The 24438-nt window shown below is 45.4% G+C and overlaps 3 protein-coding genes across 3 annotated transcripts; 2 read left to right on the top strand and 1 right to left on the bottom strand.

Annotated features, from left to right (window-relative positions):
* Positions 1-100: 100 nt before the first annotated feature.
* On the top strand, positions 101-2225 carry Tmem88 (transmembrane protein 88). The gene is made up of 2 exons (XM_048365892.1): positions 101-1472; positions 1612-2225. The coding sequence occupies exons 1-2, from the start codon at positions 1263-1265 to the stop codon at positions 1879-1881; spliced, it is 480 nt and encodes a 159-aa protein (XP_048221849.1). The 5' UTR covers positions 101-1262; the 3' UTR covers positions 1882-2225.
* A 545-nt stretch (positions 2226-2770) lies between these two features.
* On the bottom strand, positions 2771-3802 carry Naa38 (N-alpha-acetyltransferase 38, NatC auxiliary subunit). The gene is made up of 3 exons (XM_048365893.1): positions 3476-3802; positions 3102-3285; positions 2771-2937 (listed from the first exon to the last, which is right to left on the bottom strand). The coding sequence occupies exons 1-3, from the start codon at positions 3554-3556 to the stop codon at positions 2825-2827; spliced, it is 378 nt and encodes a 125-aa protein (XP_048221850.1). The 5' UTR covers positions 3557-3802; the 3' UTR covers positions 2771-2824.
* Positions 3803-3826: 24 nt separating this feature from the next.
* On the top strand, positions 3827-8134 carry LOC125365676 (cytochrome b5 domain-containing protein 1). Its single transcript, XM_048365891.1, has 4 exons — positions 3827-4326; positions 4443-4519; positions 4650-4868; positions 5666-8134. The coding sequence occupies exons 1-4, from the start codon at positions 4167-4169 to the stop codon at positions 5894-5896; spliced, it is 687 nt and encodes a 228-aa protein (XP_048221848.1). The 5' UTR covers positions 3827-4166; the 3' UTR covers positions 5897-8134.
* The last annotated feature ends 16304 nt before the right edge of the window (positions 8135-24438 follow it).

The following is a 24438-nucleotide window of genomic DNA, read 5'->3' as shown; positions in this document are numbered from 1 at the left end:
GGGCTGGCAGCCCCTCGCCCACCAGCGCCTCCCCTCACCGACTTTGGCCTTTCTAGCAAGAGACACAAGGACCAGGCTCCGGCGGCGCGGGGCCGATACGGGTTCCCCGGCCTGCGCCCCCCGCGCCCCCCCCCCCCCCGCGCCCGCCCGCGTGTACATAGACTCCGGCAGCCGAGGTTTTCATGAGATTCTATGGGCTTCACCCTCCCCGGAACCGCCTCGTTTTTTTAATTTTCAATGCTAGCTGTGATCCCTGTACATGTCTGTTTATTCACTTGGTTATGATTTGTATTTTTGTTCCTTTTTTGATTTTTAATTTATAACAGTCCCACTCACCTCTATTTATTCATTTTTTGGGAAAACCTGACCTCCCGCACTCCCAAGCCATCCCGCCCGCCCCTCCGGGGGACTCGTGCGCCCCAGCGTGTGTCCGGGCTCGGCCCCCTCCGCCAGTCTCGGCCGGCCCCGGCCTGCGCCCCGCCGGGCTCTCATGGTGCTCAAACCCGCTCCCCTCCCTCACGCCCTGCACTTTCGGACCAGGCCCCCGACTCCCACCCGACCCGACCCCGCCTGAGGGTGAGCGACTCCTGTACTGTAGGGGAAGAAGTGGGAACTGAAATGGTATTTTGTAAAAAATAAATAAAATAAAAAAATTTAAAGTTTAAAACAAAGAACTATGAGGAAAAAGAAGCCCCTCCTCCCCAGCCCCAGCCAATGTTACAAACCGGACTTTCATCCCCATTTCCCTCCCTGCTCCTGCCCGGCTTTAAGAAAAAAAATCCAACTACCCGGGAGCTGACTTTCTCGGGGCTTCATTTCCAGTTTCTTGGTTCTCTTCTCCCTGCTGGGGTTGCGGAGGGGTGGGGGTGACAGTCCCGCCCCTGCGCACTGCACTGTCTCTCTGCCCCAGGGGCAGAGGGGTCTTCCCAACCCTACCCCAATTTTCGGTGATTTTTGTGTGAGAATATTAATATTAAAAAATAAAAGAAAACAATCCTGTTTTGCTAATGTGCTGGTGATGGCTGGGCCCAGTACCGGGAGGAGGGCCTCCCGGCGTGATTGATGGGGATGGGCTGCAGACCCCAGTGGGAGCCCCCCGGAGGCGCCTGTGGAATGTCGGGAGCTCCGGGCTATTCCTGGGGTGGGGGGGCCTAGTCCTGGAGCTGCATTCCAGGATAAGGGCGGTGGGGAGGCCAGGCCGGGGGAGGGGCAGGAAGGAGGACTATAAGGGCTGTGGCCTGGGCGGCACAGTCAGCCAGGCCATGGCGGACGCCTCCGGAGCGCAGAGACCTGTCCTCGGTGGTGGCCCCGAGCCCCGGGATCCCCTAGACTGCTGGGCTTGCGCCGTCCTAGTAACAGCACAGAACCTGCTGGTGGCTGCCTTCAATCTTCTCCTGCTGGTAATAGTGCTGGGGACCATCTTGCTACCTGCTGTCACCATGCTGGGCTTCGGCTTCCTCTGCCACTCCCAGGTGAGCATGCGCCCCAGGACACGCGCTGGGGCGATGGGGTCTGGGGGCCACAACTGCTCCCTACCCGGGCTCTTTCCACCCCCCTGCGGCGTGGCCCTGCTCCCAGCTCGGTCTTAGTCTGATGCCTCTTTCCCCACAGTTCCTGCGCTCCCAGGCACCCCCTTGCACCGCGCACCTTCGGGACCCGGGCTTCACAGCCCTGCTGGTCACCGGGTTCCTGCTCCTCGTGCCGCTCCTGGTGCTTGCCTTGGCCAGCTACCGCCGCCTCTGCCTGCGCCTTCGCCTGGCCGACTGCCTGGTACCCTACAGCCGAGCCCTCTACAGGCGGCGGCGCGCCCCACAGCCGCGGCTGGGCCGGGCCTTACCAGGGTCCCAAGCCCTTCCCATACCAGGAAAGGTCTGGGTCTGAGGAGGGACGAACCCTGTCGGCTAGGTCCTGGTTGGCCTGAGGACTTGAAACTCTTGAGATTCTCTGCCGTTGCCACCGCCCGTGCCCATGCCAGGTCTTCAGAATCCCTTTGGCAAGCAACAGTATCTGTGGACCCAATGCTGGTGAAGATTCCCACGCCCCAGGAAAACCTACTTTACTCTCTGGGAATCTGGACCACCTGGGCTGGCCCCTGCACATCTTCCTCCCCCCTCTCTTAACGTGAGGACAACAACGGAATTTGTGTCTTCCTTTTCGGGTGCAGCTCTAGTATTTATGGAGCTGAGCAGACAGATCACACATTAATAAAGAACTTATAAGCCGAATGTATTCTGTGAACAGAAGGGTGGCACAAATACCATCTCCCCCTTCGTGCTCAGGAGCAGGAAATGAGTTCCTGAGACTGCAAACCAGAGCATCCTGCAGCCTCCAGGCTTTCCCTTATCGCATTAGTCTGTTCTTCCTGGTCAGACCCGAGTTCTGTCCCTGACCCCTAAGTCACCTCCCCATCAATAGCGGGGAAGGAACCTTTCCTGCTCACCCTGGCTCCCCTAGGGGACCAGGAGTCTGTTCTTTGACCTCAACTTAGAGGAACTCGGTGTTGCCAGGCCGGGGTGGGAAACAATAGGCCTTCCTGAGCAGGATGACACCCCCTCCCTCCACAACTCTGAAGGGGCAGCGTGGGAGGGAAGATGCAGGGGTCCACCCTAGGACAAACCCGTCTTGCAACTCAGTCTGTTTCCCATTCCCCACCTTCGAACTTGGGGGAAGCTTGGCACTTCGGGACAGTAGCCAAGGGAAAGAGGGTTGAGAAGGTCTTCACTTCGAATACAGATGTTATCTATGACCTGGCATGAGATCTACACAGAGATAGGCTGCTTCAGTTACATATTTAATGAAGTCTGAAAGACATGCACGATCAGGGTCAGAGATACGGAGGCCCCGCTAGGCTCTCCCTTTGCACCTCAATAGAAACGATGTGGTGTCCTGGTACCATGGCCAGGCCTAGTACACGGGGTTCCCCCGCAGAGAATGAATCTGGAAAGAAGGGTCAGAGCATGAGGGAGACAGGTCAGCGTCGGTCCCCGCCCCTTCTGACCCACCAAAATAAGCCCCGGAAAACAAGGGGTGCAGTCAGGCTCGGGAGGGGAAATGCCTAGCGTGCACGTTCCCAGGTGGGCGTGCATTCCTCGGGCACTGACCCGACGGCTTGAGGAACTCCTGTGCAGAGCCCAGGATGACATTGCAGTCGCGGTCCGTGCAGAGGAAGCAGCCGACCAGTGTCCGCCCATCCGTCATGCGAATGCGCATAGTCTTGTTGAGCAGCGCCTCGAGTTGCTGCCGGGCACGCGCGGCCGGCGAGTCGTCGCGCTCTCCGTCCGAATCCTGCGGAGGCGGGACACGTTCTCGGGTGGCGCGGGACCGGCGGCCGCCCTCCCGCCGAACCACAGTTCCCGGCAGCCCGCGGGGGCAATCACGCAAAGCCCGGAGGCTGCCGGGAGCTGCAGTTCCCCTTCTGTCCTCCCATCTTGCTGCCCCACTTCCCCTGGATCCCGGAACCCAAGCCCGCGCTAACCCCAGCGCTGGAGTTGCTTTGTCGCCGACTGCAACAGCCGTTCTCCTCTCGTAGCAGCATGGTGGGCCCAGCTCCAGCCATGTGCCCCTCGGGACTCCTCGAGGCCCTTCAACTTGCTAAGGACCTGTCGGGACCGGCGGTCTGAGTTCTCGCGAGCGCTCTCAGTCTTTCCTTTCGCGAGATCACTCCTCCTCCGAGACTCCTCGGCAACTGCAGAGATCTCGCGAGCTCCTACTTCAGCGTTGCGACCTAGACCTATTACGCCTGATGTCATAAGTTATCGCGAGTTTACCTGAGATTGCTTACACGTCTTTTAGGAACCCACCAATTTAGCGGAACTGTCTTCCTCACCTTTTCCGCCTTGGCAGTTAAATTGCCCTAAATACCGCGTGTAGCCTGGGCCCCAAATTATATCGGAGCGGGTTCGCTTTCTCCCAGAACGAACTCGGATCACTCGCTGTTTAGGTGCCCGAGGCCGGAATCGGACTACATTTCCCGTCATCACGAGCGGCCCAAGCCCCGCCTCCCCGGGCAAGTTTCGTCTGAGCGGACGGTGGCCAGAGAGGGACAATCGTTTCCATGTCACCGGGCAAACGCTCAGCTCCCGGCAGAGCTTGTGTAGTAAAGAGTGTGCCGAGTGCGGTGAAGCGAGGAGGCAGCCGAGAGAGCCAGGACCGGCACAGCACTAGCCATGAGGCGCCGGGGCCTAGTGGCTGGACCAAACTTTGAGTATTTCCAGCGTCGCTTTTTCACGCCGGCGGAGGTAGCTGAACATAACCAGTCCGACGACCTTTGGGTATCTTACCTGGGTTATGTGTACAACCTAACGCCGCTAGCAGAGGAGTTCAAGGGTAAGGGCCACGGCGTGTGTGTGTGTGTGTGTGTGTGTGTGTGTGTGTGCGCGCGCGCGCGCGTCCCGGTTCGGGGGTGGCTGGCACTGATTGCTGCTGCTGCTGCTCCTTGCCAGGGAACCTGCTGCTGAAACCCATCGTGGAAGTTGCAGGCCAGGACATCAGCCACTGGTTTGATCCAACGACCAAAGACGTAAGTTGCGTTAGACCCGGGGCCGGGGAAGGGGCGCTGGGAGCAGGCCTGGGTCGGAAATGTGGGCAATAGCAGAACGCGTTTCCTCGGTGACGGTTCGGACACCCTCCTCCCAAACCCTGCTTTAAAGATCCGAAAGCACATCGATCCGCTGACGGGTTGTCTGAAGTACCGCACCCCTCGGGGCCGCTTCGTGCACGTCCCGCCGCAGCTGCCCCGTTCCGACTGGGCCAATGATTTCGGAAAACCCTGGTGGAAGAGGACTGATTACCAGGTGGGGCGGCTGTCCCCCAAAACCCGGACCATCCGCATAATCAACACGCTCACGTCGCAGGAGCACACCCTGGAGGTGAGATCTGGTGCCTCTGGATGGGTTAGACCACAGCAAATCAACAAAAATTTTCTCTACAGTTAGGAGCTGTATTTTCTCCCCTTTTTACAGTGCAGTGACTGGGGAGAGCAGTGTTTCCAGGTCCTTAGGGTTGGGAATTCTAGTAGAGCCCAGAGAGCCCCTCATAAGCCCAGGTCAGCATCTCAGTGATGGTGATCCTTGGGAGCTTCTACGTGCTGTTTTGGATAGCAATTCGACTCCTTTTTTTTTTTTTGCCAGTCCTGTGCCTTGGGCTCAGGGCCTGAGCACTGTCCCTGGCTTCTTCCTGCTCGAGGCTAGCACTCTGCCACCTGAGCCACAGCGCCCCTTCTGGCCGTTTTCCATATACGTGGTGCTGGGGAATCGAACCGAGAGCTTCCTGTGTAGGAGGCAAGCACTCTTGCCACTAGGCCATATTCCCAGCCCAGCAATTCGACTCTTTTAAGTCATTTCAAGACTGAAGTGAGGAGACAGCTACTGGCTGTGCAGTCTTCATTGTATCCTGGTGCTTCAGCTTTACTTCTGGGACTGTAGAGTGCCTGAAGCTGCTATATAGGTAGAAGGAGACACAGCTCTCATATTTTTTTTTAATCTGTATTTTTTTTTGTCTTTTCTTTTTTGCTACTGGGGATCAAACCCAGGACATTGCACTTGCTAGGCAAGCACTTTGCCACTGAGCTACATCCCAGCCCCAGCTCTCATATCTTAAGCTACTGGTCTTCTGTATGTGTGTTCCATCCAGAATTCTAGAGGTGAGGTACTTCTGTGTTCTTCAGGTGGGGGCTCTGGAGTCAATGTGGGAAATACTACACCGCTATCTCCCCTATAATGCACATGCTGCCAGCTATACGTGGAAATATGACGGGAAGATCCTGATCATGGATCGTACCCTGGAAGAGAATGGGATCGAGGATGAGGAGGAAGAATTTGATCTTCTCAATATGGATGGTACACTCCATACACCCGCAATACTGCTCTACTTCAATGATGATCTCACAGAGCTATAGGAAAGGAGATGTATGCTCATGTAGACTCAAGACATATTTTGAGTTTGCGTTTTTTTATGTTTGGAGGTAAAGGGGGGTGGGGGGTAATGGGTGCCTGGACCCAGAACTCCATTCCTCTCTGGGAACTGGCCTTTGGTTCCCATGTTCTTCTGAAGTATTAAGGATTGTATTTGCTAGCTCCTTTATGATTTGCTTTGTGAAAATTAGGGAGAAACCTAGAAGTGAATTAATTGATAGTTAGGAATGATATGAGGAGACTGCATCTTGGATTAGGGATATGTAGAGGAAGAGTCAATGGAGTTCAGACATAATCTTTTTGATGGAAAAACAAAGAGATGCACAAGGATGGGGAATAGAACATCTTTGGCAATGTAGGAAATGGGATGGCTGTAGGAGTGTAGGACTTCAAAAGACAGGAGGAGGAAACTATTGTTATTGGTCATATAAAACTGATTTATCTCCCTTCTAGAAGAGAATTTAGAAGCTGAAATTCAAGAGAAAGGAAGTGAATAGTTTCCAGACAACTCAGGCCAGATATGCTGAGAGTTATCTGATAATTCAGGATAGATATGCTGGGAGTTTTAAGTACCCTCTTTATTACAACTACCCCTCAAAGCAAATACTATTAACAGTTTTTTCAGATAAGTCTTTTGAAACCTCATTACAGGAGGACAAAGGCACAGCAATTAGTAATCATAAGAGCCAGATGCAAATCCAAATCATTCCAATGCTGAAGACCATGTGTTCATTTTAGTGTAAACCAACTGTGTCTAACATCCAGCTAACATCTGTCAGAACTTGTTCTGAGAACAAGTATTCACAATGCAGGTTTGTCATAGGCTTGTTGCACAATGGGAAATGGTAGACTCACTGTGAAGTCAATAGTTATTGTGTTAGGAGGGAGTTTAGTTAGCATTGTACTCCAGGGTCAAAGTGGAAGCAAGGGAAGGCAAAGTGGCAGCCAAGCAATAGCTATCGATGTTGCTTCCTTGTTAATCCCACAGCAAGATTTCCCCACTGACTTCTTTGAGACAGAGTTGAATATTTACTGACTCCAAGAAAAACTAGAGTGGGAAAAAGGTCTATGATTTGGTATATACTTTTAACCTTAGAAGGGGAAGGCAATTGAGATAACCAGCAGGTGAGCCTCCTAGAAGCAGCAGGCAAAGATAAAGCAGGGAGGGCTTAGAGCATCTTCCTGGTCAGGGTTCCAGACCCCAGCACAGGGGAAGATGTTATCCTTGAGCCTCTATGTGGCCTGCATAGGAGTTTTCTGAGGGTCTGACTATTGGAAGCATGAACCAAGGTAGGGATATCCTTCCTTCAGCAGCTTCTGAATTCATGGTGGCTTTCCATCTCATCCCATGGAATTCAGGGATTCATGAATTATATGGATCAAACAGTTTAGTCAGCTCATCAGTGCCTTTCTGTATACCTAGTTTGTCCAACTAAAACTAAAACCCTGTACAATTTGAGAACCAAAACTATTATTGTTCTCCTACCAGCCTCAGAGCCTACTGTAACTTTGGGATGTGCTCATTCTGCCCATCTGTCCAAACTTGTCCCCTTTCCAGAATCTACTTTAGAACTTCTTGCCCAAATCATATCCATTTCCTCTCATACCCAGACACCTACAAGTAGGTTCTAAATAGCTTTGTAATCCACCTTCTTTTCTCCAAGTAACTATCACTTGTCTAGACTGCTGAGGAAACTCCTATCCTGGCCTTCCATTTCTGCTTCTTCCTCCACACACTACTAGCAGAATGATTTCTAGGAAGCAAATCTAAAACTCTTCCTTTCCTGTCTCAAATTCTTCAGTAGCTTCTACTTGTTTTTGGACTAAAACCCTAATTTCAAAGACCTTGCATATGTCATTTCATCACATTCCTCTTTTCCTGTGCTCCAGTCATTCTGGCTGGCTTTCAAATTGTGAGTTCATTCTTGCCTCAGAATCTTCACAAATTCTCTTTCTGATCACCATTTTCTTCCTCCCACTTTCCACCTAGCTAATCCTAAGCGTTTCTTTGTTCCTCAAACTTTTCTGATTTCTTGGCATAGTCCAAGATTATCTTAACACTATGCATTTTGCAGTGTTCTAATCACTACTGTAACTGTACAGATTTTACTGGTCAGCTGAATGCTAGATTGTAAGTTCATGAAGGTAGATATATCACTGCTATATTCCTACTGCAGGGCACATAGTTGCAGCTCAATAAATTTTGATTGAATGAATTCTGATTTCAGGGTATTCATCTGTCTGCACTAACTAGTAGGTGGGATGTTGTTATGCTCGGGAAGGTAAAGTGGAGTCAAGAAATAGGATATGTGGCTCCTGTACCCACAGGTTTCTCTTGCTTCCCCATAGATCCAACCATCAAAATTAAGTTTCTTCCTCTTACCAGAGAAGCCTGGAGACAATCCATCTGTCCTTTCCCTGTATGGCCACCAGGTGGCGGTAATGATCTATAGTCAGGGATAGGGACTGGAGGTGGGACTGCCCGCAAATTCAAGGAAGTTAGCATTAGATTTATTCATCTTTTAACTTTAAATTCCCATATGGTTTCAGTTTGAAAAATAACTAAGCATAGGTTGAATAAGGGTCCTTATTACAGATAGAGCAACATAGAGCTGGGGACGTGATGTGGTTGAGAGAGTGCTTAAATCCCCAGCACTATAAACAATCAAAGAAAACTACATGAGAAACAGGTATGATGGGGGTGAAGGACTGACACATCATAAAATCTTAAGATAACTGAGTGTATTCATTTGTTAATACGTATTTTTTTGGTAGAAAGCTTTCTTCTAGGCACTGCCTTGTTACTGAAATATCCAAAAGTGGGTATTTGCAGAAATATGTAATTAATGGCTCCACCTACGACCTACTTTTGTGGTTACTGATCTCTTTAGTATTGGAAGGAGGTAGGATAGAGGATGGAATGTTGAAAGCTGCCTGTCCTCAGCAAACCACAGCAGCTTCAGACTCAATTGGCAAATGTTTCCTACAAGCTGTAGTTCCTACACACATACATCACTGGGGGTAATAAAGAAATATATGTTTATTGTAAGAAGCCTGTCCATTTATTGAGACATACCATACACACATGAAAAAAATGAAAACAGGTATAACAAAGGACTAAATTATAGGATAGAGAAAGCTTCCAACATCAGGGCAAGTCACTTGGACATTCTGAATGTTTCTATATATTCTCTCTTGGTATCTATTTTATTTTGAAGGAAAATAGTGGTTTTCATCAGATTCTCAAAATAGCCCAAATACCTTCCTATGCAATAGTATTCACACTTACACAAAAATAACAATAACCCAGAGTTTCAAAAGGAAAGTGACAGTCCTAGGATTCCTGATATCTGTTTCAATGGTCCTGATATCTGTTTCAACCTCTGTCCAGCCTGCTGGGTTCTCATGGCAGAAAATCCTAAAGCTTTAACCCTTGGGGCTAAATTAATGAGTCTGAAATGTTTTACTACTGTCTCAATTTTTATCTGTATGTTGTGCCTTCGGGCTGAGTGAAGGAATGCCTGGCTCATTTAAGCTTGGGACTTTAGACGACACAACTAAGTTATAACTATGAATATTATAACTGTATAACACTCAGGACAGCTGAGTTAGGAGCAAGCACATGATGTGTTGATACTGGAGAACAGCTTATGATACATCAGTAACAGCACATGGTTTAGTTGCCAGAAAAGTTTGAAACCTGAATAATACATATCTAGGAAGTGAAAATTTATGTTTTCAAAATACAAATAGATATGCAGCCAAAGTACAGGCTATGAGAAACACTTAGAAAAGAAAAGCTGATATATGGATAAGTGAAGTGAGAACACTGACGTTGGGATGGGAGTGAATAAGAAAAAGATGAGGAACAGAGCAATATAGACTGTTGGAATCTACGTTTACTAGGAATAGTTCTGCTACTGCCTTTTTATTTTTTTCATTGGGTTTGAAATCAGGGCCTGGGCACTGTCGCTGAGCCTTTTTACTCAGGACTAGTGCTCTACCACTTTGAGCACAGTTCTACTTCTAGTTTTCTGGTGATTCATTGGAGATAAGAGTACAGACTTTCCTGCCTGGGCTGGCTTTGAGCCTGGATCCTCAGATCTCAGCCTGCTGAATAGCTAGGACTATAGGTGTGAGCCACCAGCACTCAGTTGCTGCTGCCTTTTAGGAACTTGTATTTAGTGATGACTCAACTACCTGGCATCAGCCATCTGACTACATCATCCCTGCATGGTGCCTGGCATAGAGTGGCAATAAATTAATGCTAGTTTCAGGAATGGATGGTACACATAAATTCCACTATGAAATCTCAAACTCAAGAGTCAGAGATTCAGATAATATAGTATCTCTTGCTACCTGACTGCTGCTCCTACTTGAAAAGATCTGGACTATAATATCCAGCAAAAATATTTCCCAGACATTTGTAACAGATCTCTGACTTAGTTTCATTAATAGGAGATTAATTATGTGATACTCCCTTACTCCAAGGGGAGTCTGGGACAATGAGTATTTTATATGACAACCCAAACAAAAGCAGGGACTATTGATAAGGAAGGAGGATGGATACTGGGTAAGAGTCAGTAACATCTTCCACAAGTAGTGTGAAAATGCTATACATTAATTTAAAAGGTTAATATGCACTTTGTGTGAGGACTGTTACAGGTACAATCGAGCAAACAAGGTTCCTGTCTTATTGGAGCTTATACTGATAGTATATTATCAAGTAGATATTATTTGAGATAGGCCTAAAATCATACTTCATATGTATTTTATACATTAAATACACATTTTAATATATTTCCCTTTATTAAATCAATTCTCAATGAAAGTAAAAAGGTAGAATTTTTATTTATACTAACAAAAGAACATTGAAGCACAAAAATGTTAACTGGGGGGCTGGGGATATAGCCTAGTGGCAAGAGTGCCTGCCTCGGATACACGAGGCCCTAGGTTCGATTCCCCAGCACCACATATACAGAAAACGGCCAGAAGCGGCGCTGTGGCTCAAGTGGCAGAGTGCTAGCCTTAAGCGGGAAGAAGCCAGGGACAGTGCTCAGGCCCTGAGTCCAAGGCCCAGGACTGGCCAAAAAAAAAGTTAACTGGCTTAGTTATATTCCTAAGTAGCATAGCTGGGCTCTGAATCAAGGTAGAGCCCATGCACCCAACCATTCGTTATACCATCTCACTGCATGGCAAACATGGGATTCTATTCCAGTTATCTACTGCAGCGTAACAAGCCATTTCAAAATGGAGTGGCTCATGTCTGTAATCTTAGCTACTCAGAAGGCTGAAATCTGAGGACTGTGATTCAAAGCCAGCCCAGGAAGGAAAATCCATGAGACTCTTATCTCTAATAAGCTACTCAGAAAAAGCTGGAAGTGGAGCTGTGGCTCAGTGGTAGAATACTAGCTTTGAGCAAGAAGCTCAGAAACAGCACCCAGGGCCCTGAGTTCAAGTCCCAATACACACACAGAAACCCAAGTGACTTGAGATAACAACCACTATCACTAATTCTGTTAATAAACCTGAAATTTGAGCAGGGTTCAATGGGGAATGCTAATTTCTGCTCTAAAAATTGTGAACTGGGGGATGAATGGATTGTGGAGATCTGGAAAGTCCACTTTTTTTTTGGTGGGGTGAGGTTCTGGGACCTGTGCATGACAGGCAAGTACTGTATTACTGAGTTACAGTCCCATCCCTGAGGATCCACTTTGGAGAAGGCGCAGTCATAAGGGTAGAAGCGTGATGCTGGCTACCAGCTCTGCCTGTGGCCTCCGCACAGGACAACCTGGACTTCTACTGCATGGTAACTGGGCTCCTAAAGAGAGCCTCTAAAAACAACCAGTGGAGAAATAGATCCTATCACCTAGCCTCAATTTCAAAGGGAAGGGACCTCACTTCATAGTGAGGAAAGTGTCAAAGTTATACTATAAAAACAGTATGGCCATTTTTGGAAAACTACATTACAGATGCATTAGAAGCTGAAGGAGGATGATTACCTCACCCCATCTAGGAAAGGATGGAAAGGTGGTTCTGAAGGTCTTTTTAGAGGAGTTAAGGTTTTGATGTTTGTGCTAGGCCTTTCTTGAAAACCTAACTGGGATTTTTGCCTTGTGGTTCATTTATTCATCCTAAGTTCACCAAAATGATACTTTGCTCCATCAGGCACAGTCAGACTCTGTGGATTTAATAAATAAGACATAGATTCTGCCCTAAGGAGCCTTAGAGTTTAATAAGGGATTCAGAGAAGTTGGGGAGCCTCTTAATTTGTCATCCTGCTTCCACTTACAAGGGGGAGTTTTTCAGATTCTCTGTTTAAAGACTTCCTATTTCTCTCAAGATTAAGCAGTATATGGCAGTTTGTCTCTCTGGGTTCTGTTTGTCTCCACATTGGCTTTTCAGTTTCTGAAACTCCCCCAAGCTCCTTCCTGTGAGAGGCTTCTTCACATGCAGTTCCTCTGCAGGAAATACCCACCGTCCTCATCTGGCCAGCTCCTGGAGAAGTTGCTTAATTAAATGACACTTTCTCAAAGTCTTCTCTGATCCTTCCGATTTTATCAAGTCATTTGTCAACTGCTTTCAGGATGATCTGGCACATCTTAACTGTAATTATTTAGTGAAAAAGTTTACCATTCACCTTCCTCCCTACTTAGATCCTGAGAACAACAGAGAGCTTATCTCTCACTTTGCACTAAATAGCACCTAACCCTATGCCCAGAAAAGAGCTTGTCACTAAATACCCCTGAAATGAGCAAATAAGTAGTAAGTGCTGCAAGAGAGCTATGAAATGACTCAGGAACACACAGCAGGAGCACCCAACCTTTCCTGGGAGGGGAGGGGAGGCTCAGGAAGGCTTTCTGGGGAAGTATCATCTAAAGCTGAGGCTTAAAGAACAAAGGAGTGAACCACATGAAGAAGTGGGAGAGGATAGGGACTGATAGAGGACAGAATGCTTCCGGGATAGGACAAGCGGCACACATGCTTAAGCACAAACATGTTAGGAAGTGTGAGAGCTCAAAATCAGAAGGAAGTACAACATGGAATGACCAGATCAGGTCATAAGACCTGTAAATCAGGTTGTTTCCACTCTGCTTAAAACAAATTTTTTTTTTTTTTTTTTTTTTTTTTTTTTTGCCAGTCCTGGGACCTGGGCTCAGGGCCTGAGCACTGTCCCTGGCTTCTTTTTGCTCAAGGCTAGCACTCTGCCACTTGAACCACAGCGCCACTTCTGGCCATTTTCTGTATATGTGGTGCTGAGGAATCGAACCCAGGGCCTCATGTATACGAGGCAAGCACTCTTGCCACTAGGCCATATTCCCAGCCCCCAAAACAAAAATTTTTTAAGGAAGGTGGTGGTACTGGGGTTTGAACTCAGAGCCTTGAGCTAGGCTTCCAGATTCAGACAGGATCTCTTGCTTTTTACTGAGGGCTGACTTCAGACCTCAATCCTCCTACCTCTGTCTCCCTCAGAGCTAGAGCTCCAAGTATGAACCCTCATATCCAGCTTGTTTTTTGAGATAGGGTGATCATATCCTTTATTTTGCCTAGTTTGGGCCTCAAACCCCCCAATACTCCTAACTCAGTTTCCTGCTGTTGTTTTAAGTTGATATATAATTCACATATAAAGGGGCTGGGAATATGGCCTAGTGGCAAGAGTGCTTGCCTCCTATACATGAAGCCCTAGGTTTGATTCCTCAGCACCACATATATAGAAAAGGCCAGAGGTGGCACTGTGGCCCAAGTAGTAGAGTGCTAGCCTTGAGCAAAAAGAAGCCAGGGATAGTGCTCAGGCCCTGAGTTTAAGGCCCAGGACTGGCAAAAAAAAAAAAAAAAAAAATTAAAAAAAATTCACATATAAAAATCACATCTTTAAATTGTGCAAATTTAGGGTTAATGGTTTTGTGGGGGGAAGGGCATGATCAGATCTGAATTTTAAAAATGATTACAGTGTTAAGAAAGAATGGAAGACGGGCTGGGGATATAGCCTAGTGGCAAGAGTGCCTGCCTCGGATACACGAGGCCCTAGGTTCGATTCCCCAGCACCACATATACAGAAAACGGCCAGAAGCGGCGCTGTGGCTCAAGTGGCAGAGTGCTAGCCTTGAGCGGGAAGAAGCCAGGGACAGTGCTCAGGCCCTGAGTCCAAGGCCCAGGACTGGCCAAAAAAAAAAAAAAGAAAGAAAGAAAGAAAGAATGGAAGGGAGGGAGTCTGATTGCACAGCAATGAAGAAATGAAGGTAGCTGGGACAAAGGTAGTAGTGGGATCACAGAAAGTGAACTAATGACACAATAATTTACTAGGCAGAGGTTAGAAGGGAGGGAAGTACCAGGATGACACTCAAGTGCCTGGCTTTTGTGGCTAGGAGTATAGTAAACCTAGTAAAAGAAAAGTGAAATGCTGGAAAAGAAAGATAATTTTTAGTTAGCTGCATGAGATAATTTGGGGCCTGCAGGTACACAAGTATAGATCTTATTTGGTATACAGAACCAGACAGCTCTGAATTCAAGTTTGAGCTGTGAGGATTAGTGGCAGATAGTAATTGTTGCCAAAGTGAAGGATAAGAGTACGTGGAGAAAGAACTGTGATCTATACAGAGGATCTAAGAGGAACAATAACTGAGAGCGGGGAGGAAAAGGAGACTCACCAGCAAAGTCTAGAGGAGAGGAAAACGGTGCCATGGATGCCAAAGAGAGTACTTGAGAAAAGGGAGGATACACAAAATGTTAGGGGGAAAAATCTAGCTGTAGAAGAGAGGAGTGTTCTGGATTTCTAATAATACATAAAACTTACCTTCCTATTAATTCTTCAGCCACAAACTAGGATAATAGAAGATGATATTAAGGACAAGGGGCATAACCTAGGACATGGCCACCCTAAGTAGAACCTTTTTATGATGTTGTTGGGAGGAAAACATAAGATTATATGAAAAAAATGCTCAGCATTATAAAGGGTCCTTGGAAAAGGCAATCAAAAATTTTAAGTTTTCCTTCCTATTCCTTGAGCTGGTCACTCTTTTTTTGCTTTGTTTTAAACTGGTCCTGGGGCTTGAACTCAGGGCCTGGGCACTGTCCCTGAGCCTCTTTGTGCTTAAGGCTAGCATTCTACCGCTTAAGCCACATTACCACTTCTAGCTTTTTCTGAGTAGTTTATTAGAGATAAGAGGCTCACAAACTTTCTTGCCTGGGCTGGCTCTGAACTACAATCTAGTATCCGGCTGCAAGTTACTTTTTAGTAATAAGTGTGTCTCTTGGACCAGTCTGGTGGAATGGTAGTCTATGTAGTAAGTGCAAGGCCCTGAGTTCAAACCCCAGTACACATATAAAAAAGTTTCCCTTAGAAATAGTTGAAATTTGGCAATATTTGGCATCCAGATATCTCTATCATGACTAGAAAATTAGTAGATCATATCTGAAATTAACACTTGGTTTCCAACCAATTATCACCTGTGCCTCCTCAAGAATAATTGAGTGAAATACAATTTGTTTCTTGTCATGCCAGAGTTGTGTTTGGAAGGAAAGCAAGAAATGGAGCTAGCTGGGTGCTGGTGGCTCAGACTTGTAATCCTAGCTACTCAGGAGGCTGAGATTTGAGGATCATGGTTTAAAGCTAGCCGAGTCAGGAAAGTCTATGAGACCTTTATCTCCAATTAACCACCAAAAAAATCTGAAGTGTAGCTGTAGCTTGTGGTAGAGTGCCAGCCTTGAGCAAAAGCACTCAGAGCCGCAGGAGGCTCACGCCTATAATCCTACTCAGGAGGCTGAGATCTGAGGATCATGGTTTGAAGCCAGCCTCGGCAGGAAAGTCTGTGAAGCTCTTTTTTTATTTTTTGGGGGGGGGGCAGCCCTGGGCCTTGGACTCAGGACCTGAGCACTGTCCCTGGCTTCTTTTTGCTCAAGACTAGCACTCTGCCACTTGAGCCACAGTGCCACTTCTGGCCATTTTCTATATATGTGGTGCTGGGGAATCGAACCTAGGGCTTCATGTATACAAGGCAAGCACTCTTGCCACTAGGCCATATTCCCAGCCCTATCTGTGAAGCTCTTATCTTCAATATAATACTCAGAAAAGGTCAGAAGTGGTGCTGTGGTTCAAGTGGTAGGCACTAGCCTCGAGCAAAAGGTCACGGACAGTGCCCAGGCACAGAGTTCAAGTCCTAGAGCCAGCACAAAAAAATTTTAAAAGAAAAAAAAAAGAAGAGAGAAAAAGAAAAAAGAAATGGAGCTAAAAGAGGACTATTAGAAGAGTAACTGAAGTTAGCTCCTTGATCCTTCAGTTTAAGGTGCTATTCAAACCCAGGTCATGAATCCTCGGTTTGCAATCATCTTAAGTGAATCTTTCTGAAGTCAGAGGTGACTAAATAGTATATTCGATTGTTTACAATAGCTAGCAATTATCTAGTGTCTTACTATAGCCAGTGCTTTATGTAAGTGAGCTCATTTAATCATTGTTACAGCCCCATGAGGTAGGCTGGTTTATGGATAAGGGAAATGAACATGAGATTGGAGCAGCTTTCCCCTTGTCAAAGTTAGTAAGTGGCAGTGCTTGGCTACCTTCTGGCTAAGGCTCAACTTCTGGGCTACTTAGCAAGGCAGTCTCCAAAAAAAAAAGAAAAATAAGTAAAACATAAAATATGGAAAGAAAAGAAAATAAAAAAGAAACAAAAGCAAGCTCCAACTCTTAATGAACAGAGTAGGTAATTTGCTTATTAGCTCTGGGATACATTTAGAAAGTTACATAGTTTTGGGATATGTAATCTTTAAAATTAGTTAAATGGAATATACAGATTGCATCTGATTTCAAATTAAATGAACAATTCTCCTGTACAGGAAGACAGATAATAAAAGAGCTTCAAACACATGGAGGAGCTGGAGGAAGCCAGCTGGGGCTAGCACTTACTGTAAGCGGAAAGATACTGACCACTGGGAAAGGCGTCGGGGCAATTCTGTGGGGACAATATGCTTCCCAAGGACCTGAAGCAAGGCATTTCTATCTTTTTTTTTTTGCCAGTCCTGGGCCTTGGACTCAGGGCCTGAGCACTGTCCCTGGCTTCTCTTTTCTCAAGGCTAGCACTCTGCCACTTGAGCCACAGTGCCACTTCTGGCCGTTTTCTATATATGTGGTGCTGGGGAATCGAACCCAGGGCTTCATGTATATGAGGCAAGCACTCTTGCCACTAGGCCATATTCCCAGCCCAGCAAGGCATTTCTAGATAACCAAGACAGAAAATTGTCTTAAATGTTTGGTGCAAGTGTTTGAGATTTTTAGATGGTTTTGGGTTTTTGGCATATCTGCATATAACATGATCTGAGTCTAAACATGAAATTATGTTTCATATATATGCCTTTTAATCTAAAGGTAATTTTATACATTTTTAGAGTACCTACATTTTGGCTATGGCCTGTAACATAGGAGGTCAGTCATAGAATTTTCTATTTGGGGCATTATATCAATACTCAAAAAGCCAATTTGGATGAACAGATTTGGGATGCTCAGCCTGTATTACATTGCTTTTTTGGGAATGGGCAGTACTGGTGCTTGAACTCAGAGGCTTGTGCTCTTGCTTGGCTTTTTCCCACTTGAGGCTGGTACTTTACATGAGCCATATGTCTACTTTCAGCTTTTTGCTGGTTAGTTGTAGTGAAGAATCTTTAGGCCTTGTCTGCCTGAGATGGCTTTGAAGCAAGAACTTTGACTCTTAGCCTCCTGAGTAGTTAAGATTACAGGTGTGAAAGACTAGCATCCAGCTTGTATTAAATTGTTAAAAAGCAATGCTAGAAGAGGAAAACAACGTGTGTGTGTGCGTGCGCGCGTGCGAGTGCTCACAAGTACTGGGCCTGAACTCAGGGCCCAGTGTGGACCTCAGGCTGGCTTTTAACCTCAGTCCTCAGATCTCAGTCTCCTAAGTAGCTAGGATTACAAGTGTGAGAATTGGATTTGTCATTTTGTGGAGGGCTAGTCAGTTTCTATCACACCAGTCAATCAATGCAGATCTAGAAATAAAAAACAAAACAAAACCAGCCAGGCATAATAGTGTCAAACTATAATCACAGACACTCAAGAGGTGAAAGCATGAGGATCTAGAGTCAAGGCCAGCCCAGGTAAAGTTAGTAAGACCTCTTTCAAAAAAAATAAAAACCCAAGGGCTGGAAATATAGTTCAAGTGGTAGAGCACTTGAGCAGGAGGGTTCAGTGCCCAGGACTGAAAAACCAAATAAAGAAAAATCAGAAGGCAAAGACAATTTTGGTTTTCCTTATTAAACTATATTCTTACTCAATGGGAGAGCAAGGGAAATGATTTAGCTAAAGCTGCAATAGGTATATTAGCAAACTAGGTAAAATCCTTTAATTGAAAGATGTATTACAGCATGTGGGGTCACCACTAGATAATGCAAGTGCAGAGAAAATTATGCCTTTTTTTGGTACTTGCACTTGACTTGCTTACTCAGCTGGAGTTCTACCCCTTGAACCATGCCCCAGCATATGGCACCTTAATTTTTCAGTTACCATGTCCTCTGATTTTCTTCTTTCCTTCAGGTCCATGAGTTTGGGTATATATGCTTGCTCTACCTCCCCATAGCTTGGGCCTTGGACGGTATTTATTGTTTTCTTAAGATACTAGGGATGAAATCCAGGACCTTGAATAAACTAGAAAAGCTCTCTAGTTGTTGTCCTTGGACAAGATATTTAATCTCCTTTTAACTCTGCTTCCTTATCTATAAAATAAAGGTTAAAATAGCTACTGCTTTATGAAATTAGTAGAAGGAATGAGTTAAGTGAGTACTTACTTACGATAGTTCCTGGCCACAAAGTAAAAGTAGAAAACCTCAGTTTAAGCAGACACATTTAACTATCCTTTCCTCCTATCCTCAGAACTTAAGTTAACCACTTCACTTGGGATCTTGCTCTCTCATTCCTGCTTCCTATCTCCTGTAATTAAAAACAACAGTACTTTTTTTTTGGTCAGTCACTAGGCTTGAACTCAGGGCCTAGGTGCTGTCCCTGAGCTTTTTGCTCACTTCCTGTGGCTCACTTTGAGCCACAGCTTCACTTCTAGTTCTTAGGTGGTTAAATGAAGATACAAGTCTCATGGACTTTCCTTCCCCAGGTTGATTCTCAGATCTCAGCCTCCTGAGTAGCTAGGATTACAGGCTTGAGCCACCAGTGCCCAGCAAGGTTTATTTGAATCTAGGGAAAGGGAATTTGAGGGAGGTTTGAAAAAGATATCATAGAGAACCATGACTCACAAAAGTAGCTGAATGTGAAAGGGCTCTCAGAGCAGGGACACTAGTTTGAAACGTCATGGTGTTCCTTTTGCAGTGCTTTGCAAGATGAGTATAAACAGACAGTCAAAGGTTGGAAGTTTGCAAGAAGGAAAATGGGAAAGAGGGCACATAGGCATTAGCAAAAGAGTGACTGAAATAAGAGACCATGGGATCTAAGTTCAGCAGGAAAGGAGTGAGAACATAGGAGAGCTGATTATAAGAAAATTAGATGTTAAGGAAATGGTGTGTCTCACAGGTTCAAAAACAGTGGGATGTAAGTAAACGAGAGAGCTATAAAGATACAAAATTGGGACTAGAGTGGGGGACTTAAATTGAGTCTTTCAGAAGATGTAGACTCAGAGATGGAGAATACAGAAATGGGAAAGAGAAAAGTCCTGGAAATCAGGCCGTGAAGGAACTTAGAAATCTGAATGATGAGTGGATTATTTTCAGGGATCCTGAGGTGAACTAAGATAATGGCAGTGCTAAGACAGGAAACAATTTTCAATGAATGAGGGAAACGACTAGGAGGTAATTAGTTGACAGTAGGGAGAGATGTTAAAAAACATACAGTAAGTCAGGCATAGGTGGCTCATGCCTTGTAGTCCTAGCTCCTCAGAAAGCTGAGATCTGAGAATCACAGTTTGAAGCCAGCCTAGGCAAGAAGGTCCTCAGGACTCTTATTGCCCATTAACCAGCAAAATATTATAAATAGAGCTGTGGCTTAAGTGGTAGAACACTAGCCTTGAGTGAAAAAGCTAAAGGACAGTACCAAAGCTCTGAGTTAAAGATATAAGATCAGCATGGGGTGGGGCGGGGGGAACATACAGCAAGACTTCAGGGGTCTTCAACAGGTGTTTTTTCTACTTATCTTTGGGAGCCAACTTCAAATGAAAGCTTCATATGAAAGCTCTTTAGTGATATCCCCCCACTTCTACCTAAGGAGACCTTAGGTATTCTCTGAATACTCAGACTTTGCAGTCTATAGCAATAATCAGTCACATATTGATAGTTACATGTTTATGTCTGATTTCAAAATGTATCTTTCACCAGGTGTGGTGGTACTTACTTGTAATCTTATGAAGTTGAGTCAGAAGGATCACAAAGTTTAAGGCTAACCTAGGCTACACAGTTAGACTCCCCCCCCCCCTTTCTTTAGTTGGTAGTGGGGCTTGAACTCTGGGCCCAGGCGAGCTCTTCAGTTCAAGGCTAGCATTCTACCACTTTGAACCACAGTGCCACTGCTGGTTTTCTGGTGGTTAACTGGACATAAGAGTCTCAGGGACTTTCCTGTCCTGGGCTGGCTTTGAACCAACATCCTCAGATCTTAGATTTCTGAGTAGCTAGGATTACAGGTGTGAACCTGGGCCATATAATGAGACTCCATCTAAAAATAAAATAAAATGTCTCCTCCCTCTACCTAGCCAATCTCAAGTTGCTTCAAGATATGTACATGAAAATGTAAGTTCCTCTTCCCAATGGAACTACTGTTGTATCTAGTATCCTATGGGATACTCACATATTATTTTCTTCATCAATAGTATTATGTGATACATGTTCTTCCATATCTCTTTTTTCCCCCTCATATTTAACTTGGTCTTTTTTTCTTTTGGTGGCGATAAGAATTGAATCCAGGTTTCTACACCTACTGTGCAAGCACTCTACCACTTGAGCTCCACTTCTACTTCAGCCTTTTGTTATTTGGAGATAAGAGCCTCCAGGATTTATTTCTCCAGGCAGGCTCCAAACCCCAGTTCTCTGATCTTAGCCTCCTAAGTAGCTGGGATTATAGGTATGATTCATCAGTGCCTAGCTTACTTTGTTTGTTGGTGGTACTAGGGACATGAAGCTTGCTAGGCAGGCACTCTACCACTTGAGCCACATCCCAGCTCCTTAATTAGTTTTTAAAGTGGAACCTCAGGATTTCATGCTCTTGCTTAGCTTTATTGCTAGCACTCTACCACTTGAGCCACGTTTCCACTTCTGGCTTTTTTTTTTTTTTTGCCAGTCCTGCGCCTTGAACTCAGGGCCTGAGCACCATCCCTGGCTTCTTTTTGCTCAAGGATAGCACTCTGCCACTTGAGCCACAGCACCACTTCTGGCCGTTTTCTGTATATGTGGTGCTGGGGAATTGAACCCAGGGCTTCATGTATGAGGCAAGCTTTCTTGCCACCAGGCCATATTCCTAGCCCCTCACTTCTGGCTTTTTACTAGTCAATGGGAGATAAGAGTCTCATGGACTTTCCTCCCTGAGCTGCCTTCAAATAAAAACCTCAGATCTCATCCTCCTGTGTAGCTGGAGTTATAGGCATGAAACACTGGTGCCTGGCATGATTACTTTAAAGAAAAATTATAGAATCTCATATTTATTCCCAGGCTGCAATTCTCCTGTTTATGCATCCCATGCAGTGATGATAATAAAACATATACCTTCAGATCTAGCTTCTTATTATTGGTTGAAATGGAGTCCCCTCAAACTTCCTGCCTAAGCTGGTCTTGAACTGCAATTCTTCCACCCTCTGCCTCCCAAGTAGCTAGGAAAGGCATGAGACACAGCTCCTCCTCCCTCTCTCCCTCTTCTTCCTCCTCCTCTTTTTTTTTTTTTTTTTTTTGTCTTACAGGGGTTTGCTAGTGCTTGCTAGGACAGTACTCTACCACTAAACCCTTTCCTGTTTTCTTTTCTTTTCTGTGTGTGTGTGTGTGTGTGTGTGTGTGTGTGTGTGTGTGTGTGTGTGTGCTTGCCTGGGCCTGTCTGTCCTGGGTCTTGAACTAGGGGCCTGGGAGCTGTCCCTGAGCTTTTTTTTTTTTTTTTTTTCTCAAGGCTGGCACTTTACCACTTGACCCACAGCTCTACTTCGGGCTCTTTTTTTTTTTGGGGGGGGGTTGTTAATTGAAGATAAGTGCCTCATGGACTTTCCTGACCAGACTGGTTTCAAACTACAATTCTCAGAGCTCAGCCTCCTGAATACATAAAATTACAGATGTGAGCCTCTGAACCTGTTATTTTTGAGATAGGGTATCAATTCCTGTCAATATGTGTACTTGTACCATGATCCTCCTATTTTATGATTCCTGCAGTAGCTAGGATAACAGGCTCACACCACTGTGCCAGGCAACTGTCTAAAAAGGAGGTCTCTCAAACTTCTCTGCCAGGCTGGCCTCAAACTGATACCAGCTTCCCAACTAGGTGGGATTACAAGTGTGAGTCATCATCATTCAACTGGAAAATACTTTCTCATAAAAATTCAGAATCACCAGGTACTGATGGCTCATACCTGTAATCCTAGCTACTCACCAGGCTGAGATTTGAGGATCAAGTTTTAAGCCAGCTCAGGCAGAAAAGTCTTTGAGACACTTATCTCCAGTTAACCAATAAAAAGGCTAGAAGCAGAGCTGTGGCTCAAGTGATGGAGCACTAGCTTTGAGCAAAAAAAGCCCAGGGACAGTACCCAGGCCCTGAGTTCAAGCCCCTGGACTGGCGCACACACACACACACACACACACACACACACACACAAAATCAGAATAAGGAAGTGAAAAATCTTCAGTATGTGTACCTCCAAAATTTTATAAGGCAATTATATAAAATATGTGTATAAAATGTGTTGTTTTTAATTTCATTAAATAAATACATGATACTGGGCTGGGAATATGGCCTCGTGGCAAGAGTGCTTGCCTCATACACATGAAGCTCTGGGTTTGATTCTCCAGCACCACATATATAGAAAACGGCCAGAAGTGGCGCTGTGGCTCAAGTGGCAGAGTGCTGTCCTTGAGCAAAAAGAAGCCAGGGACATTGCTCAGGCCCTGAGTCTAAGGCCCAGGTCTGGAAAAAAGAAATACATGATACTATAATATATAATGTTTTGTGGACTTTTTTTCCATTTAACCATGTATTAAAAAAAGAAAACCTTTGGGGCTGGGAATATGGCCTAGTGGTAGAGTGCTTGCCTCGAATACGTGAAGCCCTGGGTTCGATTTCTCAGTACCACTTATATAGAAAAAGCCAGAAGTGGCGCAGTGGCGCTGTGGGTCAAGTGGTAGTGTGCTAGCCTTGAGCAAAAAGAAGCCAGGGACAGTGCTCAGGTCCTGAGTCTAAGCCCCAGAACAGGCAAAAAAGGAAAAGAAAACCTTACCATGTCTATGAATATAGATATAACTTATTTTTTCTTAATTGCTGTATAGTTTACTTAACTAATTCCTTACCTCTTGGAGATTTAGGGTATTTCCAAGTTTTTTTCTATGATCCTGTAGTGAATATCATCTACACAATTGTGACTACTCAAAAACAGATAGTAAAAAGTGGAACTCAAGAGCTGGAAGTGTGTCTCAAGTGGTTGAGTGGCTGCCTAGCAGGGAAAGGGGCCCTGAGTTTAAACTTTAGTACCACCAGAGAGAGACAGACGGAGAACATAAGTTTAGAAGTGTAGTTAATTCAGTTAAGTTGGCATGTGCCAGTTATATTGTATAACTATTACAGTTAAAATTCCTATATGTGAATTTTGATTTTGGTTCCTTTAAAACACTTAGACATCCCATTGACTTGGACATCAAATATTATAAGTAGAAAGAACTTCAGACTGGAACTGATAGGTCAAGTTCTGGTTCTATTCCTAAGTACCAACTTGATCTTCAACATTCCTTTCAAAATCTAGTTCCTAGTTTCTGGATCTGTAAAACTAGAGTAAATATTATTCCCTAAAGTGTGGTATACCTAGAACATCAGTAGAATGCAGGGTCAATTTTTATTTTAATAGCTATTTGTATTTTTAAATAAATTAGGGAAATATATCAAATCAAGAATGTATAGATATTTCTAGTAATATAAATTTTTTGTAATTTTTTTTGTAAAGTCTGTCATGGGGGCTTGAAATCAGGGCCTGGGCACCATCTCTGAACTCTGTTTGCTCAAGGCTAGTGCTCTACCACTTTGAGCCACAGCACCACTTCCAGTTTTCTGGTGGTTAATTGGAGATAAGAGTCTTACAGAGGCGGGGGCACCAATGGCGCACACCTGAAATCCTAGCTACTCTGGAGGCTGAGATCTGAGGATTGAGGGTAAAAGCCAGCCCAGGCAGGAAAGTTCATGAAGTGTTGTGGCTCAAAGTGGTAGAGCACTAGCCTTGAGATGAAGAGCTCAGGGACAGCTCTTGGGCCCAGACCGACTTTAAAAAAAAAAAAAGAGTCTCATGGACTTTCCTGCCTAGGCTGGCTCTGAACTGTGATCCTCAGATCTCAGCCTCCTGAGTAGCTAGGACTG

This window comes from Perognathus longimembris, chromosome 17, assembly GCF_023159225.1.
Source record: "Perognathus longimembris pacificus isolate PPM17 chromosome 17, ASM2315922v1, whole genome shotgun sequence".
NCBI lineage: Eukaryota > Metazoa > Chordata > Mammalia > Rodentia > Heteromyidae > Perognathus > Perognathus longimembris.
The sequence above is the reverse complement of the archived record's forward strand: the minus strand, read 5'-3'. Positions and strand labels throughout refer to the sequence as shown.